A 21359-nucleotide genomic window follows, 5' to 3' on the forward strand; every position below is an offset into this window, starting at 1 on the left:
GAAGTCCAAATTGATGGGTCACACAAACCTCCAAATCGTGAAGTCCAACCAATGAGCAAGCAAGTGTTAGGCAAGATGGTGGATGGAGCGAAGTACCTTTAGTAGGAGATTTTGGACGGGGAGAATTGAAGTGACCCAGGTTGTTAAGTCTATTTCACATTGGGTTCACAAATATTGTTTGCCTGGTTCATCAAACTTATTTTTATTCGATTCCAACCTGTCTTGCTAAGGGTAGTTTGGGTCATTCACATTTTTACATAGCGTTGGCTGCTCAGTCGTTAGTCTTAATGAAAGGATGAGGCTTGTCGGAGAGATGTCAAGACATGTTAGTTGAAAGACCTATGAAATATTTTAGGTCGGATAGGAGAAGTGTATGAGTAATAGTATGCTCTGAACTTTGTCAAAGGTTGGACAGGGTAGCTAGCTGGATGAATGTGATTAATCAGGGTATCTAGTTGAAAGAATGGAAATTATCTGAATTCCTAAGCGTAGCTTGATACTTCAAGATATCTAATATCTTACAGGAAAGAAATCTGACACTCAGCAAACACACTCACAATCCACAAGACATTCTCAAATAAGCTAGCTGAAATAAATAGAAGAAAGCATCATAATTTTAGGTTGCATAGGTTGGAAATCTCCTGACATCTAAGTATATAAGATTGTTTGTCAGTTATTATCTTATGAAGTGTCTTACAAAACACTAGTATTCTATAGTCGTTGGGTTGTGTAGGGGGATGAATGAATTTTGGGGATGGCAATTTTATTTCCAAAATTTGGCAATAACATGGGTACAGCCAACAAAAATCAGTATTTGAAAAATAAATTACGCAAAGTAGTTAAGTTGTAACTCATCATTTATGTGAAAATACAAGTAAAGAAAAACTGAAATTTATATTAAGTTGTACTGGTGTATGACATTTTCCATCCCAGGCTCCATTTGTAGACTTCGTAGAATCAGCTATTGCACTGTTCGATGTCTCAATGTAAGCTATGTTGTAACCAATTCAAGCAAATTCTGGTACTGCTTCCGCAGTTACTGTTAGCAAAGATGTTAATAGCTGTTGCTAGTTATAGTCTGAAAAAAATCGTACAAGGATACGTAATTATTCATTAAATGGATACAATAAGAGACATCAATACCAGCCACATTTTAGTGGGTTTTTTTCAATATCAATCAGGAGTTTCAGCATGTTCCCAAGTAAGGGATTCACTAGAAAATGGAACTTGACAAAGGTGTCTACGAGTTGCAGTGTTAATGCACATGTATTAATCCCAAGTATCCTCAGTGCTCAGTAATCATCATATTTACTTTTAAAACCATTTGACTATGAACATATTAACACTAATTCTGATTGAGATTGTCTTGACAAGCATGAATCTAAAAGAAAAAAGAATTCAATTACTTGGGATCTAATCTGGTGTAGCCCAAAACAATTTCAATTTTTGCTTTCAAAAATCGGAGGAGTAGGGGTTGAAGGCAGTTGTCTTGAGTATTGAGAGGGAACAACCTATAGGATTCTGCTTCTCACACCACCAAGTCCAAATTAAATCCTTTGAAGCCAGAAGGACCTTTGTTATACATTCACCTTAATTTATTTTTGATGTTAAATGGTTTTTTCTTTTAAGCATTTTGCAGAGGACTCCCTCTCTTCTTCTTTCGTGTAACAACAAATGTGCAATAGAGTGCATGGGTCCCTTTAGGGTATTTCTTTTTAAATTTTTCTTGTTTTTAAAAACAATCATTGTTTGTGACTGTGGACCATTTGGTGCATTGGGATGCCCTCCGGTCTGCAGGTTGGTTGCAGGATGTTTGCATGTTTCATGGCCATCCTGGGGATGGTTGGGCAGCATGGAATGCTTCCGAAGAGGGGAATGCTGCCAAGGACATTCTCTGTGTTGCAGCATTGTTTTGGTGACTGCTCCCTTTGGTGGTGGTGCCTGAGGGGATAATGGGGGGATTTTCATCACTGTTATGCCATCATTGAGAGCATGGGACATCACCATCCCCTGAAACAACCTTTTTTTCCCAAGGAAGTGTACCCGTGGAAGACAGTAAAATACAATATTTAGAATTAGATTTTATATAAGCAAATAAACACATCCATACTGTGCATTACTAAGCTGATTTCTAAGCTTTGCAAATAAATTGAATAATTAATTTTGTGGGCAGGGAAGCTTCGTTAGTCTTGCTAGCATCACGAACTTGAAGTATATTGGCGAAATACTTTGAATCCGAAGTGGTTTTTAACAGCAATGAGAACATATTGAATATAGCAGCTGAAAGGTGACAATATGAGCAGTCTAGCAACAATAACCAAGGCAAGCAATTCCATATGAACTGATTATGATGCCTTCAAAGTATCATTATACTAACATAGAACTATTTCCAACTCAACATAATATTTAGCTTCTTATCACTTCATTGCTAATACTAATTTTGCTTCCTAGTTTAAATGTGATGTGTAGTAACTAGTAAGGTATACATTGCACATCATTTGAGAGGTTGTAGGGGTGGTTTGCCCTGTTAAAGGGCGAAGCTTCTGGGCTGCTAGGCTAACCTGCCAATTCTTTCTGGTAAAAGAAAAATAAAACAACTACTACTTTGCCTCATAATTACTTATGATAATGAAAATGTCTATCTCCAGATGGGGACTAGTTGCTTCATTGCATTCCCTAATGATGAATTTACCAATGTAGTCTCCATAACATCCTTTTCACAAGATGGGACCCAATCTGGTCTCTTCACTGTCACAAACATAGATCACATTTGTAGTATTATCTTTGTCTCAAGATGGGCCTTTGTTACTGTATCATTCTTGTCTTGAGATGGGTCCTATTTCATTATTTTTAATTCGTATCTAGATGTGTTCAAGGTTTAGTATATGTATTCTTCTTGTCCAAGTTAAACTCTATAGTAGATATGGGTGAGCTCTAGTATTGCGACTTTCTGTTCAAGATCAAGTTCTTATTTTACAAGTTTCCTGTTATAGATGGAATAAACTCTGCTACAGTGATCTCTTTGCCTAAGTTAATTCAAACCTTATGATTGCAATTTTCTTGCCCGTGGCAGACTCAGAAACTAGTATTTCTAGTGTATATATGGTTATAAAAAAATCACAGATGTGAAATCAGTTGTAGCTGGGTATACACAGCAACAAAACTCCCTCTGGAAGTTTTTTGGAAAGACATTGATTTTATGGATATGTCAAGGACTTTACTCTGGGCATGTGAATTATCCTAAGAAAGAAATGAGAGAGTTAATAGAACAAATCCATTTTAAATGGGAATAAATATGTTCTCATTGTTGATCCAGGCTGTCCCCAAAATGTCTGGAAAATGCCACTGTTTCATACACACCTCTAGGGTTTGCATTCTTGTAATACCAAAAAATTAAGGACATATGCAGAAATTCATTTTAATTAAATCAAGGGAGTATTCATATGCTTTACCGTAGAGGTGCGCAAAGTAGGGCACAACATCCTTCTTTAAGAATCTCTTAGAAAAAATTTGAGAGAGGTCTTCATTTTTTGGAAACTAACTGTGCAGGGGAAGAGAGATTTGAGAACAGAATGTTTGTATTAAAGCAGTGGTATTAACAATATTTTATTAAATACAAACATATATCCTATCCAGCCCCACTATGATGATTGGTTTAGGCTTTTAGGAGGGGACATTCCCATTCAGCCGAGAAAGAATGACCATATTTGAGGATTGAGCGTCCATGTCTTCCCACAAGTCTATCTGGATTCTTGACCACGTTTTTAGGGTTGTAAAAAACCAAAAAGAAGATCGCTCCTATCAATTCTAACTCAATTTGAGAAATATATAGTTCAATTGAAATATCATTAATCAGAATTCAAAAAATCTAGCAAGGACAGAGAATTCTTACCTTCATGCCACGAAAATGTTCAATATAATACTGTAGGGTTTTTTGGACAAAGCCTCAAGCATGCAAAAAGCAGAGTAGGTAGGGAAGGCGTCAAGCACTGCAGCCACGCCTAATTTTTACTATTTTTTCTAATAAATTTGAATTTTTTCCTTACCCTTTTTCCCAACAACCAATAGGTAAAAGATCAATGGCTTTTTTAAGATTTTAAAAATATATCAAATTTATAAACTTTAGAATAAACTTATATGTTTAAAAAATACTCACATATGATTGGTTGAAACAATTAGATTTATGCATCAAACCGATACAATAGTATTATGACTAGAGCAGAAACTAACAAGTGGCATATAATGGCTGTCCTTGCCATTAGTTTTAATATAAATTTAGTTTTCATTTAACAGTATATAGAATATTTAAATTAATAAAAATATTATATAGTATATATATATATAATAGTATTTTAAAAAGATTGTATAATATAAGTATATATAATATTTTTAATTGAATGAAAAAAAATAATTTGCAAAATATAATATTAAAAGTCGTATCATGTTTTACAATCTGAGTTAAAATGATATAAATCACATTATTAAAAATATAATTCTTAAAAACTATCATGTTTTACAATCCAAGAAATTCTGTCCATATAAGAGTTAAAATGATTCATTCAATCAAATCATAGAAAAGTATTTATAGAAATTATCAAGTTAAAAATCTTGCATCTAACTATAACAATGTATTGATTTTATAATTAAATTTTAAAATGATAAATTAATAACAATTTATGTAATTTGATAGCCACTAAACATCATACTACAATTTCAAAAATCAAAATGATTGGTAAAGACCCAAAAAAATGTAGAATAATATTTTTTTGTGACACTGACTCCAAATAGCAGTGTCCCCCAGGGTGAGGCATTTCAGAGAAGCAGGGGAGACCTTCAGGAAATTTTTCCACAGTACAGGTATGCATATTTTCTACGTAGGCAAGTAATTTTTTAGCTGTGTATTATTGATCCAACCCCCACTTCTGCCTCCACCCCAGCCACCATGCCTCTGCACCCATCTTTTGTACACGCTTGTTTTGGGCAAAGGTCTCTCCGTGCGGTAAAGGTCTCTCCGTGCGGTAGAGATGAGGGATTCAGAACTGTATGCTGTGTCGCCATAGCAAGAGATTTTGGTCCTCGTAGCAAGTAGCAAGCTACGCATTGTCTTCAGGATCGTGGATATTCACTGTGCATGCTAAAGAAAACCCTTTGTTCGACTTCTTTTATCCAGATTTGCTGGTTTCAGTTGTCACAACTAAAATAATTTCCACACCAATTTAGAATCCTGCTATTAGGACCGCTCTCGGAATTATGGACGTGATCCTACAGAGTGCGAAATTGACCCAATTTGAATGACATTACATACAAAAATTAAAAAATGTAGAAGAATGGAATGTTTGCAAATGTTTTGCAGCACAAGACTCATTGTTTTACTGGGAAGTGGCACCCTGAGGGCAGTCTGATTTTGCAGTATTTTCTGTTAAGAAAACTAGTTCAAAACGATTATCAATTTGCTATGCAGCTGCTGTTCAAGGAACCCCACCCCGTGGGGACATTGCTTAATTTTAATCCAACAGCCCTACAATGTGCGTGAAGATCTCCTGACACTCATAGTAGTTAAATTTATAAAGTTCTAAAGCCAAGTAAACTTAGAAATTTTCATCCATTTAACTCCAGTCTGTAATAAAATTGGGTTTATAGGAATGTTAATGGGAGTGGACTTACAAAGTGTCTCTATTGAGTTAAATTGTAGTCTTAACATATTCTAATTTCTTCCACAATCTATTAGAAAATAGACATGGTTTGTCATTTCATTGGTGTTCACGTGAAGACAAGCTAGGATTTTTTGTAGTTGAATGTCATGATGAAAGTTGAAATTTAAGGACTTTTGTCAAAATAAATGCTTCGAAGTTTCTAAAATGATACTCTTGATAGTCCCCTGCTGAGCCAGGAGTGTTGATCTCTTGTCATTATCAAGACCCTAGACTACCTTCCTCCTGCCTCTAAAATCTAATCTATAAAATCCTTTTGGCTTTGCATTTTTCCAGTAAGCACACAAATGAATGCTTTCGTATCCATCTGACAGGTCTTCACAGACATATCTCCTCCAAGGCTGCTCCAAAAGAGAGAGAATATTCGATTCTCACTGCTTAAAGCCTTAATTTGCAATAAAGGGAGGCAACCGGTGGCCAATGTAATATTGATCTTCCCAACATGCAGTAATTAAAATGACCATAACTATAGTGATTTGCTTTTTCGAAAGAGATGCTACAAATTAGAATTTTTCCCCCAGATTGTTACGAAGAAATGTACACCTCTTACTTAATTTGTACACAATCTAATATTAATTGCTATTGGTGCAACCCTTGCACCTCGTTGGTGCAAGTGCTAGTTGAGTAATAAATTGACAGAAAACAAGTATTTTCTCCTAAGTTTATTAAATACACAACCAAACCAATGACAAAAGCATATGAGAATAATCCACTCTGTTAAAGTCACCTAGGAGTTGAATGTGACCAGACCATAAGTCCTAAGATTTGAAGATATTCCACCCTCATCAATTGTACTCAACAAATTAAACTAATTTTTTGACATTCTGAACATATTTTTAGAAATAGAGAAGTCTGAAAAAAATTGAATAGTGAAAGTTAAGTTTCAAAACATCCGTTTTTAGGCAGGGAACTATTCTGTTCAAATTTTCATTTGAAAGTATACACAGACACTTTGATTCTGTAAGATCATCTGTTGTAAGTATACAGACACTTTGGATCTCTAGAATTAATAACTGCCATATTCACAATCAGATTCTAACTTTAAGCTTTTGCAGGTGGAAGAGAAAAAGCAGCTGCGAGTATGGGAATTTACAAAAGATTATTCACACCATTAGCCAACAATGTCCGGTCATCATTACTGTCATCCTCTGGAAGGGTTGGAGAACCCTGGACAACATTGAAACCAAAGCCTTTCAGGTTAGTAGATTTATGATTTTGATTCGTCACTTGGTTAGAGTTTTCTGTCATTATTTTCATATTTGTGTTATAATTCAACTCCTCCAAGATTTTTTTTTTCTACATGTCAAAACACCCATCTTGTTTAGCTGTTTCACTTGTCCCTGGAAAACCTTGAATAATATCGTTAGACAAAATATCTTAGGTGATATCCAATTTTTAGTATATAACACAACTATGTCAATATTCAATTTGATTCTAGGGGGTCTAGTTTCACATGGAAGGAAACAAATGTGACAACACTTCTACTAACAGTAGCTATATGAGGACATTCAGGAACTATACAACTATATGACTTTTCCTAGCCAAAAAACTATGGACAAGGGGAAATTTTGCCCTGCAAAAACAAGCCCAAAGGAAAACTAACGAGAAGGAGATATCAGTGACCCTTTCAAGATGTTTTCTATGACCCAAAGAAAAAGAAACAACCAACCTCCTGCTTTAGTGTTGTCCTGTTGCTCAAAGAGATATGGTGAGATTTCTTTGAAATGACAACACTTTGGGGTTCAGTTGGATATACTAAAAGGCAAGATCATAGGATTGCAGAAAAAACTATGCGTGTATTCCAAAGATTCCTGTAATGTGCCCTTTTTGTTATTTCCCAGTCGATTGCCCCAGTATCAAATTCCATTAAAATAAGGATTGCAAGATGGTCAGAGATATAACTTTATCACTTTAAATGCCTTTTTACAAGATAATTTGTCGTTTAGGTCCTGCAACATCAAAGAAAGGAAGCGAGAGCACAAATATACATTTATAGGCTAAATATATTGTTAGTGTAGTATAATGTATCTTATACATTTATAACTTGATAAAGAAAGTTTCAGTCTTGATCAAGCAGCGAGTAGTGTTTTCTTCCTAAAGGTGAATTGGAAGATTGCAAAAGGGTGCCCTTGCCCAACCCTAGGCCCAAGAGTGGAACCTTGTCCCCCTTGGCCCCGTGCTTCATGTAGTTGGCGTGCCTAGTGGTCTCACGGCTCACCACTCCCCCTTTTTGTAATTTCCTCTACCAATTGTGGATTATCCATTGCAAGATAGTGCCTTTGTATGATGTAAGCTGTGCCCATTCCACTGCAGGCCTTGTCCAGTTCCTTTGTATGATGTAGCCCATGCCTATTCCCCTGCAGGCCTTACCCAGTGCCTTTGTATGCTGTAACACAGTCCATTCCATTGCAGGCCTTACCTTATCTTACAAGGTTATAATCTTAATACAGTTGTATTATAGAAACACAATGCCTTATCTCTGTCCTCTGTTTTAATCATAGTAACAAGACTCGCCGCGAGTCACCTGGATTGGCGAGTTGGGTTACCCCTGCTGGGTCAAAATGACCCGTGACCCTGACCCGCCAAGTCATCAAATATTTTATATTTCTCTAAGGTATTTCTATTAATATAACCTGACTCACTGAGTCACTGCCGAGTCATGACCAAGTCCGAGCCGGGTCACAAGTCGAATTGCCCTTGTCGAGTCAGAGCCGGGTCCGAGTCTCGTTACTTTGGTTTTAATAATATGGCTAATTAGGATGGATTGATGAATATGCCTTACAAAATACAAGTATATATTGTAATTGAAATACTATAATGCTCTATTATGTTAATTTTAGTGATCAGAATTAACAAAACTCAGAATATAGACAAAATATATGCACATGAACACAAAGATACCCCGGGAAAACCTCCCTTGTGGAGGAAAAACCCAGCAACAAAGTTCAGTTAATATATTATTAATATCAGCAGTAGTACCATTACAAATTCTCCCACCTAGGGCATAAGAAAATGCTGACTTATCTGATTGCAATTACTGATCTGAACCTTCAATCACCATAAGAGCAAATTATAATGATTTAACATGCAGATTTAAGGAGGAAAATGTCTATGGAGACATGACATACAAATAAAGGGGCTGACTCACAAATTGTAAAATGGGGCACTATAAGTGGGCCAACAACTGGCTTTGTTTGGGGACTGCTTTTTCTTGCGAAAAGTGGAGAAACTCCAGATTCTCTGGTTAAAATCTGTGCTATAATTCATTGGGCAAAGATAAAGTCAAGGCTAACCACAGGGAGCTGCTTGCAGACAGGGGGAGGGGAGCAGAGCAAAACCAACAAGCCAAAAACTGATGCCAAACCCACACAAAAAAAGTCAAAACCCAAAAACTTATTGACAATATGTACAAGTAGGGAAAACCCCCTTAAATAAATAAAGTTAAGGGTGACTCACATAAAACCATGCACTGACTGGGAGAATTAATTGCCGCTGTGAAAAAGACATGCATCTTTGCAAAGCATCTGCCAACTCAAGATCAATAGGAGGATCAATCAAAGATTCACCATATACAGGATGCTCCAATGAGTAGCCTTGTGACCTAAAGTCCCCTTTTTATCATATGCTTCATTACTATGATCTGCTGCAAATTTTTCAAACATGGAATCATCATTGAGCAAAGGAGGTGACAACTCTTCTTCAGTAGTCATTTCAGTTTCCTGGTCTTTTTTATATGTTACTTGGGTATTTTCTTCTTTACAAACTGAAAAATGGTCATCCATGATTTTCATACAAGGAATAGCTTTTATATTCTCAAGAAGATAATCATCAGTGGAAACAAGAGCACAGTTATTCTCTGCTGCTTTATGGCAGCCCCACGAATTAGATTCAATGTATATATGATTTCCCTTTTCTCACCATGCCATTCCAGAAAAAGAAGAGCCATTCATTGGGGAGAAATCTGCCCGTGTAGCTTGATCCAATTCAACTTCACTTTGGCAAAAATAAGAAATACTATAGGCTGTATCAACTTTTTTAAATGTGGAATCATCATTGAGCAAAGGAGCTAACAACTCTTCTTCGGTAGTCATTTCAGTTTGCTGGTCTTTTTTATATGTTACTAGGGTATTTTCTTCTTTACAAGCTGAAAAATGGTCATCCATGATTTGCATACAAGGAATAGCTTTTATATTCTCAAGAAGACAATCATTAGTGGAAACGAGCACAGTTATTCTTTGCTGGTTTATGGCAGCCCCAATAATTAGATTCAATGTCTATATGATTTCCCTTTTCTTGTTCACACCATACTGTTTCAGAACTATCATTATCTTTGAAATCAATGTCAAAGTAAGATTTTTCCAGTTAGCCTTCGTGATGAGAAGAAAATATATTTTCACCAATTGATTGTGAATCATACAACTCAAAGAGAGGATTATTTCTTACATTTTGATCTTCGGCATATTCAGCTGGTAGGAACAATGCATTGTAATGAATCAAGCTTTCTTCAAAGTATTTATTCTTAAAGCTTCTTGGCTGATCGGGATCTGTGAATGCAACCTTGAGCTGTATTATCAAGGGATTTTTCCTCAATAAATTTTGCTGATACCTTTGGTGGCACACACAATTCTTCATCTTCTTCTGAATCATATAGTTCTTTCTCCAACTGTGCAATATGAATTAAAGGTTCTTTGTGAACCAATGTTTTCTTTTCTAAGTCATAACAACCATTTGTTAGAAATCAGCATTACAAAGTATAAATTTCTCGTGTCTTAATCTCATCTGAAATTTTTGGAAAATTGTTTTGCTGAAACCATCTTGATAATATTAAATCATCTTCAATTCTGTTAAAGTGTTAGTTCAATCAGGATAAAATATTATTGAAAATGTAAATATATTTGTGTAATATATTTTAATGATGCTTTCAATATATTCTATTATTATTATTAATGCATAATATACTCTACATACATACATACATATACATATAATTATTGAAATATTGTATATTCAAAATAGTATGCAATAATAATAATATAATAATTCAAAGACTGATTGAACATCTTCCTTGTTGACCGCATGCTTGTATGTGTTGACCGACAACATGTTTGGTTGACTGGCATTTCGTTTGGGTGTTTGTTCAACTTAATTCCCACCGGGAGCCACGTACCCGATGGGACGTGACTCCACGGTGGAGTCACTCCCCATCCTATATTAATATGCCTTCAAGCAAACTGCAATAACCACCAATGAACAAATAAATTACATCAGTCTTCGGTGGATACATTACAGTGTTTCCTCAATTATATATTGCAGCATCTTACTACCATTCAATGTTGATTTGATCTCTGTTGTGTTAACAGTTTCTTAGAACTTTTAAAGCAGACTGCTATCTACCTTCTGATCTACATATATTTCATTACTCAATATATATTCTCTCACTGTGATAGTGATTATAATATCTTAAGAATATCACTAACAAGAATTTGACTAAGAATATATATATCATAAATTAAGATTTTCACTGAAGTGATAATTTTAACAGATTTTAACAACTTCTCTTCAAGCCATTTGAAAATCACATAACTTCTGTTTAAGTGGAATTTGACTTCCGGATGTATGTTCACCTGGCTGGGCGGCTCATGAAATCTTTGCTAATGATTGACTAAACCGGACCACGAAGTCTCTTATTTCCTCATTTTCTCCTCTATGAATTTTGAAAAATTGACATAATGGGTAGCCCACATCCACTGCTGGTTTAGACCTTGCAAGAAACTTATTTCCAATGCATCCCAACTGGTAATACACCCATCTTCTCAATGCTGAAACCAAATAGCAGCAGCACCGACAAGGGATTCAACAAAAAGATGAACAAAGATTCAACAAAAAGATGAACAAAGACATCTTTTGAAACACTAAGAATTCCACAAGCAAGATTAAATGCTCGATTGTGGCTATCGATATCTTGGTTATTTTCTCCGGTGAATTTTGGAAAGTATCATCTCGAGCCTGCAGGCATGGCTGTGTAGTGAGACAAAGCAAAAGGGCCAAAATGTGCCTACCATGGTTGAGTTGTCATCAAGGCCATGGGCTTCATTTACCAAGAGATATTCTAGTATAACACAAAGTCACCAACTTTGCACATATTGGAATGCTTCATAAACAATTGGGGAAACAAATTGAGCATTGGCCTTCGATTTTGATTCCCTAATAGAGTCGCCAAAAATCTGTTGGTCAACAGATTTGTCATTTCACAAAACACTTTTGAAATGACTCATGAATGTTGTAATGCCTGGTATTCTATCCGACAACCCAGAAACCTGTGTGACAACCAATTTGCTTGTAATTGTATTGAGTGGAGGCAAGGAGGCCGTACGGTGGAAAGAAGATTATGGGGAAGGAATTCGATGGCAGTACGAGGAAGGAACTGGATGGTTGTATGGGGGAGAAACTTGATGGCCATGTGTGGATGGAAATGGATGGCCATACGTGGAAGGAACTAGATGGCTGTACGTGGAAGGAAATGGATGGCCGTACGGGGAAGGAAATGGATGGCTGTATGTGGAGGGAACTCGATGGCCGTACGGAGAAGGAATTGGATGGTGGATGGAAGATGGCAGATGGCAGATTGTAACAAATGAATTTTCATAACCAAACCAAAGACATCTTAGGATCTATATCTTCTAATGTTTACAAAGTAACTGATTCCATTTCACATGATAATGACTTCTTTTAACAATTACAGGAAATAACTGTATTAATATTTGGTAAAACCAACTATTAACTAATCCAACTGTATTTTCATGTTCAGCTGATATAATGAGAAACATATCCATTGTAAACAATTTAACCTTTTCTAACTGAAATCATATTCAGCTGAAACATAAAGCAACAACTATCTTTCTAACCGAAATCATGCTTAACTGAAAGTATACATATTCTTATTCAAATATAGATGGCAATTAACCACTCTAGTTGAAATAAAAAGACTATCTAATATTCATTACTTAGTCATTAATATCTGATTAAGTGTTTCATTACAGGGACAGCATGAGCTATTAAGTGTTTCATTACTTAGTTATTCATATCTGATTTCATTCTTGGTTCTTGCAGGTTAACTCAACCTCTTCACCATTTCATGGCTTCTTTACCAGTGAATCCTAGGTGCCTGAAAGATTATTATCATTTTGTTTTATATCTTCACCATTTCATGGCTTCATTGCCAGTGAATCCTGGGTGTATGAAAGATTATGAACAATCTGTTTTTATTTACACCTCTTCACCATTTCATGGCTTCATTGCCGGTGAATCCTAGGTGTTAAGGAAATTAAGAGCATTCTGTTCTTTATGTCGGGGATTATGATAACATGGTTATTGATGATGGTTCATACAATCATTTAAAGATCCTACAACTACTATTCGATTTCTTAATTGGTGTTTCAAATTACAATGATATTACTAAGAAGATCTTAATGAGACTCTATGAAAAACTGCAAAAGGCCAACAACAAGGTAACATGTAGTAATCTCAGTCCTAACATTGTATAGCTGGCTGCATTTAGATTTATATTCAGAAAAGAAGAAGTATGAAATTCGAAGGCAAACATTCATAACCTGAGGTTGTATGTGCTTCAGGTTTCAATTGGATGTGGCTCCTCCCGTCCTTTGGCCGGAACTCCTACTTGGCTTATTTGTATCGCCTACTTGATTTAAGGCTCGACTCGGAGATTGCAAATGTTGGTAGAAATAAGGGAAGAATAGTATGATGTTGGTTTGAGCAGATGGAATGAAAGGATTTGGCTAGGAATGTATGCACACAGCTTGGAAGGAATGAAAAACTTAGCAGAAAAATGGAATGAGAGATACCATTTTGGTTGATTCATGGCTTGTCTTAAAGGCTAGCCATGGCTTCTCGGCTTCTATCAGTTTCAAGAAGTCCATTCGAATTCCAATCATTGATTCAATTTAAAAAAAAAGAAGAAAATGAAGAGGGAAAAGAAATAAAGAAAAATTGTAAAGAGGAGTTGAAGAGATTATAATTTCATTTATTATAATATATTCTTATATACGTTCAGGTAAGTATATTGATGAGATGACATCATTAGATTATGTTACTATAATTTATTGGTGCCATTTCATTTTTATATTTGTGTTCGTATGTAAGTATTTATTATAATGATATGATAAAAATTAATAAACAGATCTCTTGAGGTATGTATTATATTTTAAATTAGATTATTTTATGTTTTTCCTATATTGTTTCCTTAATAGCTCATGCGGGTCCCATAATGTAACATGTGGTCAAGTCATCGTATCCCTTCCAAGGAAGTCTAAGGTCATGCTAGCCGATCCTGATGACTGAACCAAACGAACATCCCATTCCGATGATCCCGTTTAGCAATGCTTCCCCTCTCTTCAATCTTCTTCTGTAATCACCCATGAAAACACTTTCATCATAATAATAATTCCATAGTAATCCAAAATAAAACATATTAATTGCTATTTTAAATCAAACAATTGCTAATCATCTAATAACAGTTATAGGTTACCGATCATTTCATCAACAGTTAGTACAACATATATAAATAACTAACTCATTTCACATGATCATGAAAAGAAATAATTCGTTAAACCAACAGTTATGATCAAATTAAAAATTAGAGCAAAATTTGGGATGTAACACATGGCCGATGGCAGATGGTGGATGGCATATGGCGGATGACAGATGGTAGGATGGTGGATGGAAGATGGAAGATGGAGGATTACGACGATAGTGGAGGTAGTATGGTGGATGGAGGGAGGAGTATGGAGGGAGGTAGTACAGTATATGGAAGTGGAGGGAAAATGGTGACGATGAGTATGGAGGGAGAGTTGTGCCAAAGGGGGGGGAAGTGATGTGAGATGGTACGCCTAGGGAAACTCCACAAATTGGAAGAAGTACTCTACTTTGAGGTGTGAGCCAACGATGTGGAAACAAATATAATCCAATAAATACATCTAATATCCACCATATATAGATGTGTACGCCAAACACAAGGTTGTAACAATTTGTTGACGATATACAAAATATTATATTCCCAAATGAAGATGGTACTCCAATTTGCTAGATTAGAGCAAAGTATTATAGGTGATGGAATAGGGTGAGGTTGAATCCCACCGAAATTGGAAAGCCAAGTAGGGAAGATCTTCCACTTCCGAAATGGTGAACAATCCAGAATTCCAACAGGAATTCGCAAATACATAGAAATAATCCAAATCACATATCTAAAACAACCTACAAGATGACCTTATAAAGGGCTTCAGGGAAACTTCCCGAAGGACCAAAGGATTACAAAAACGTCTACAGGTCGACAAGTTACAACAAAATAAAATAAAGAGTGGGCCTGAGCGATACAACATAAACTCCCGAAGGTTTACTAAGTATGCCGACATGGCAAGCACCTACAGATAATTAATAAAAAATTGGCCCCATTATTTAATAATTAAAGGTCCATTTATAATATTATTTAATTTTTGGGACCATTATTATTTAAAGTATTTTATTAAAATTGGGGACATTACAAATGCCTAAACCAAAAGGCACAATCTGCAAGTAACAATTGAGTCACTTGCAATTATTATGTCAAGTGCTCCCTGAATTTAAATTGGAAGATACAACTCCCTTCATTTAATATGCATTGAATAAATTACTGGTTATGTCTTTAACTGGAAGACACAAAGGTGTGCTAACATTCACCCATCAATATGGTGTGGATGCGATTTCAGATTGACTAAAAGAAAGAAAGAAATGACCAACATTCCATCTATTCAATCTTTCTACCATAGAGGGGCAAGAGGAAGACCAAACACCATTCGTTTCTAGATAAATGAATGAATAAAATTCAGACTTTATAACAATCATATGCAAAAATAAAGTGGACAGATGAGCTTCAAAGATGATTGGAACAGCTCACAGAGTAGATTCTATCAAGAAGAAAATATTTAAATTCAATGTAATAGATGTTCTTTCTTGTTTCAAACATATGACAGATGATTCACATACTATGTTGCCCCCATACACCCAAAATAAAATTCACTAGAAGATTGGAAGTAGGAGAGAGCTAGGAGATTAGGGTAAGCTAGCTAAGGGAGAGACTTGATGAAGTTGTTGCTATAATGCTTGTGAAAGGAATTGGCTCAATATTTCTTTCTCGTTTGTAATTCATTAGCTTAGGCCTTCTCATTTTTAATTCATTAGCTTAGGAGTTTGGACGTAGTAGAGGGCTAGGATATTAGGGTAGACTAGCTAAGGGAGAGACTTGATGAAGTTGTTGCTATAATGCTTGTCAAAGTAATTGGTAATTCTTTGTTGGATCTTCATGGTGAATTACTCAATATTGCTTTGTAGTGTTGCATGGTTTCATCAATCTTTCATTTGGAGTAGATTTCTTTTCATATTGAAGTAGTTTAGTTGAATGGAAGTTGTTGTCGATGTTTACTTGCTTGACTCAAACGTATTTGGGCCGCTGGCCTCTTCCTGATGGCAGGAGTGCCTTGTGTGGTAAGCTGATAATTGAATGCACTTTTAGTTGATGTTGAACTTGTAGTTTGCATCCATTTGATGGGATTGGAGAGGAGATATTGATTTGAAAACCATTCAAGTGTTTCTTAGAAGCTTGCACTAAGTGGGTGGAGTCGTTGATTAAATTACATCTAGTAGAGTCCAATTCATCCATGATTCCTTGCATTCATAGTTAGGAATAGAAGTAGTAGTTTAGCTTAAGTTGAAGTTGGAAAGTCAAAATATATTTTCTTCGTACATTGTGAAAACAAATCTTTAGAAGTGCAAGAGTTCATATCCGCTAAATGAATAACGTAAGTCCCTAAGTGATCATTGACATATCACATTATTTCACTGAGTGAGTATCCACAATTAAAGGAACCTTGAATTTATTTCATGATCTTACTTTGCAAGCTTAGCATGAGACATGATCTTATATCAAGAGAGGGTTGAGTGTTTCTCCTCAAAACATTAAGTATTTGATTATGCATGTTGTGGAACAAAACTCACATCAACAAGGGGTAGAAGTCAATTCAAGCCTGTTGGCTTAAGTATCTTGAAGATTGACCGGTAACCTGACTGGTAGGCTGAGTCAAAGGTGTTGTCATTGATGTCAACACATACGAAAGAACCAAGACCATTAGAGAGGAATGACCTACAAACACATTGTTGTGCGACTCCAGTTCACAAGGGTGATCAGTGTAGAGAAGATGTGTGAGCCCAACAAAGATGATGATAGAAGCGATCCACTCAGACGAAGTATGCTAAGTGAAGTCCACATAAGCAACAAGAGGCAAAGCGGAGCGGTAAGCAGATAAACCAGTGAGTTGGATTGGCTAGATCAACAAGGCGAGCATGAATCAAGATACCCATGACTGTCTAGTCATGAAGAGGGAAAGAGTGCACTCAACATCATATTTAATGGTGATGGGGGAAGGAATCGAGGAGTAGTCGAAAGAATTCAAATTAAAATTCTTTCCAACATTAGGAAGTCATCAATGAGACATGATATCTGTGACTCTTGTATGAACACACTATATTTGATAAGAGTGGGGCACTACTGCAATGAGAAGTTGAGCTAGTAGTAGGGATAAGAATTCAAATTCAAAATTCGCAAATTAGGATTTCCAAGCAAAGCTGAAAGAAAGTATAAAAGGAGTTAAATGAGGAAAGGTTAGAATGCCGAGTGATTAGCCGAAGAGCTAGAAGAGCCGAGCTAAGTGGAATCTCAAGGAATTGAAGAAGAGTGATAAGAGCAAAGTCACCTTCAGAAAGTTATCATTGCTGAGGAGAAGCTAGCAAGCCTGAACAACACAAGGTTATTGCATGCAGAGAGAAAAAAGAGCCAAGCACACAAGAGATCAAGGTTTATAGATTGCAAAGCCAAGAGAAGGAAGAGCATGTTTCTAGATAGATCTTTAGAGCTGAAGAAGGAAATATTCCAAGCTAAGTACAGTAACTATTTGTTAGATAATTCCTTGTTGTTTACTTACCTTTGCAACAATAAATCCTGTTGAGGGTAAACCCTAGTAGGTTCTTTGTACAAATCCCATATCAAGGTAACACATTAACTTGTGTTCTAAAGTCCTTTAACCAGGTTGCTCCTAATAGGACAAGATTTTAATAGGTCTCATCAAAATCCCTTAACTTGGTGGCACCTAATAGTTTCTTTGTAATCTTCTGACACAGATAAGCTCTTGACCAATTGCACTTCAGAAGAGTACAAGCTTTGTGAGGATCGACTCAACATCGTAGTTTTTACCCTAGCCGGGATTCCACAAGATAAATACCGTGTTATGCATTGCTATTTTCATGCTCTTTGTTTTTGATTAATCTTGATTGGTTGAGTTATTGATATCACTGACCTGTAGATAAGTGTGAAGTGTGATTTTGGACAAAAGGTTGAAACTAGTAAGTATACTGATTCTCCCCCACCGCCCCACTAACAATTGGTATCAAAGCCTAGGTCCTCGGGAGACAAGTGTTTAACAACTGGAGGAAAAGATCAAGATGTTCAAAAAAGATACACTTGAGTTTTTTAGGGAAAACACAACTCTTGGTGTAGGAAAATGTGTTTGCATCTGAAGACTCTTGGAGATGCTTACTGGACCCATGAAGAGGTCAAATATATTGAACTAGTGGGTTAATTCAGCGCAGATCAATTGAAGGAGAAGGAGATACACACAACTACAACAAATGCTCTAGTAAGCACCTTGTCCTACTTTGAGTATAAAGATATGGAGAACTAGAAACAACATACAAAATGTGGGAGAAGTTGGAAGTCATCCATGGTGGCAACACACATGTCATGAGGGCCAAAGTTGTAAGCCTGAGAGGAAAGTTTGTTGACATGAGGATGTAAGAAGTCAAAGAGATTGAAGCCTATGGGAAGCAAATAATGAACATCATGCTAGCCATCAGAGCATGTGGAGGAGTAATACAAGAAGATGAGTGCATGAGCAAGATGTTGACAACCTTGCTACCCAAGTGTGTCATAAGAGTGTTAGCCATTCAAGAGCTGAGAACCATAGGCAATATGGAGGTATCATTTGATGCCTTGATAGGAAAGTTCACTGCATTTGAACTTAGCAACTTCGACAATAGTCAACTTGATGCAGGAGCATCTTGGATTGCTTTTCTATCCTGCTTGTCTTTTTTGCTTTGTTGAGTTCTAGTGTTGGCTGAGTTGCAGCTTTGACTGAGTTGGTGTTTTTGTGTTGGCCAAGTTGCAACTTCAACCAAGTTAGTTCCAGTGTTGACTGAGTTCCAGTGCATGCGGAGTGCTAGTATTCGCCGAGTGCTATATTGGCTGAGCCTATTTGGTTTTCTTTTTGCATGATGCTCAGTTGTGTCTAGGTCTTTCTTTGGCCAAATTTCTTTGTGTGTTGGTTCTTTTGTGAGCCGGCTTGTCGATTTATTTTAAGTTGTGCATTTAATGTAAGGATCGTGCATTGGAATGTGTGCAGACCGTTATGTCGTCAACCTTCTCTAATGTGAAGATCTAGAATCTTTTGTATGCCATTTTGGCAAATATAAATAAAGATGTCTAGGCTTAGGTTAAGGTAGTTCTTAGAGAGAGTTGGCTGAGGAGTCGAATGATCATAGAGGATCAAGTTTAGGGCTGGATTTTGCAGTAAGATTGTGGATCTCGATTGTAACTTGTAAAACTTCTTGTTCGCAGCAACTCGGAAGGCCTTACAGCGGGGCATGTTTGTGGATCATTTGACGAATTATAAGATATTGCTGTTCCTCTCTCTCTCTCTCTCTCTCTCTCTCTCTCTCTCTCCCCTTAGAGTTGTTCTCTATGTTTTGCTTCCATTGTGTTTAGTCAACAAGTTGGTTTGATAGTTAGGTGTGCCTTTGACCCTAATTACTTGGCCTCCCTTGCGTCAGGCGGTATTAGAGCTTAGCTTGTCCTTGTGGAGATTGGATTGCATAGAACCCAAGTTGATCTTGGTTGTAAGGTGGTAGATTTGAGTCTAACCTATAACTTGCAGAGGGTTACGATCTTGCTAGAGCCTATTCAAGATGGTTTGTGGTAGAGGAAATGCTGATAATGCTATTACAGACATGTTGAGACAAATTGCAGCTAGATTAGATGCTGTGGAGACAACCTAGAGGAGAGGAGTACATCTTGATGATGTTAGTGATGATGAAGGAGCAGTTGGAGCACAACCTTAATTCTGAACCCGAGGTGGAATCTGATAAGGAAAGATTATTGCAAGTTTTGTCTAGGGCACATTCAAAGCTTGCTGTTGAAGTGACAAGTTATGATGGAAGATTGGACACCAATGCTTTGTTGGATTGGATCTTTGAGATGGATAAATTCTTTGACTTTGAAGACGCTTTTGATAATAGGAAGGTGAAGATAGTTGTTACTAAGTTGAAAGGGCATGCCTCATTTTGGTGGGAGCATTTGCAAATTGATAGACAAAGGAAGGGAAAATAAAAGATATGAACTCGGCTGAAGATGGTGAATGAATTGAAGAAGAAGTTCCTTTATGCTGATTATCAAGTGAACCTGTTGAAGAAGATGCAAAATTTGAGACAAAAGGACATGAATGTGAAGGAGTACACTAAGGAATTCTATAGATTGGACATCATATATGGATATGTTGATGATGAGGTTGAGAAAGTTGCAAGGTCCTTGAATGGTTTGCGCTTTGGAATTCAAGATGAGATCAGTTTTGTGAAATTGGATAGTGTGGAAGAAGCTTACCAATATGCTTTGAAAGCTGAGATCTTGACAAAGAAGCATTTCATAGTGGTAGAGGTAGATCTTATGAAGAAAGTGGTGGATCTGACAATTTTGTGCAAGATAAGGGCAAAATCAAGTGGAAATGAAGACAAAGGCAAGGCTGAGTGGAAAGGTGGTAGTTCTTACCGAGGAAGACGTAGCTCTTACTAAGGTAGTTATGGAAGAGGAGGGTTTAGTGGTACTTGTTTTAAATATGGGAAAGAAGGACATAAGAGCCTTCGAATGTAAAAACCCTGGAAGGAAGATTGAAGGTAATAATGGCCGAAATGCAGTGGTTCAAAGAGATCTTGAAAGTTCACCGAGTGGACCTTAGGTTGGAGAAAACTTGATGGTAAGGAGAACTTTGTGTAGTGAAAGAGTTGATGAGGAACCTATCTCGAGGAGGAGACTTTTCAAAACCAAATGTAAGATGGCTTAGAAATGTTGCAAAGTGATCATTAACAATGGCAGTTCAACAAATTTGGCATCCGAGGAGCTGGTTACAAAGTTGTAGTTGTAGAGGTTGAGACACCCTAAACCCTATCATGTTTCATGGATCAAAGATGAGCATAAGTTACTGTTGAGTGAGCAATGTGTTGTGAATTCAAGATTGGAAATTACTTTGATGAAGTTATGTGTGATATTATGCCTATGGATTGTTGACATATTCTGTTGGGAAGACGTTGGTAGTATGATAGACATGCTATACGTGATGATAGATTGAATCAATATACTCTTTGGTTGAATGGAATAAAGAAAACATTGTTGCCTTTGATTGAAGTTCCAGATGAGGTAAATCGTACTAATATTAGAGTTTGTATGGTTAATGGGAAACTATTTGAAAAAGACATGAAGAAGAACAAAGTTTGCTTTGT

General features: G+C 36.5%; 1 protein-coding gene across 3 annotated transcripts in view; it reads left to right on the forward strand.

Annotated features, from left to right (window-relative positions):
- LOC149555253 (uncharacterized) overlaps positions 1 to 21359 on the forward strand; it is a 59067-nt gene that overhangs the window by 858 nt on the left and 36850 nt on the right. For all 3 annotated transcript variants that reach the window (XM_089829368.1, XM_089829369.1, XM_089829366.1), the window contains exon 2: positions 6767 to 6908. In XM_089829368.1, coding sequence (XP_089685494.1) covers positions 6793 to 6908 — 116 coding nt within the window. In that variant the 5' untranslated portion in view covers positions 6767 to 6792. The remainder of the gene's footprint in view (positions 1 to 6766; positions 6909 to 21359) is intronic.

Source organism: Cupressus sempervirens, chromosome 5, assembly GCF_028749045.1.
Source record: "Cupressus sempervirens isolate cs-2001-9-10 chromosome 5, ASM2874904v1, whole genome shotgun sequence".
Taxonomy (NCBI): domain Eukaryota; kingdom Viridiplantae; phylum Streptophyta; class Pinopsida; order Cupressales; family Cupressaceae; genus Cupressus; species Cupressus sempervirens.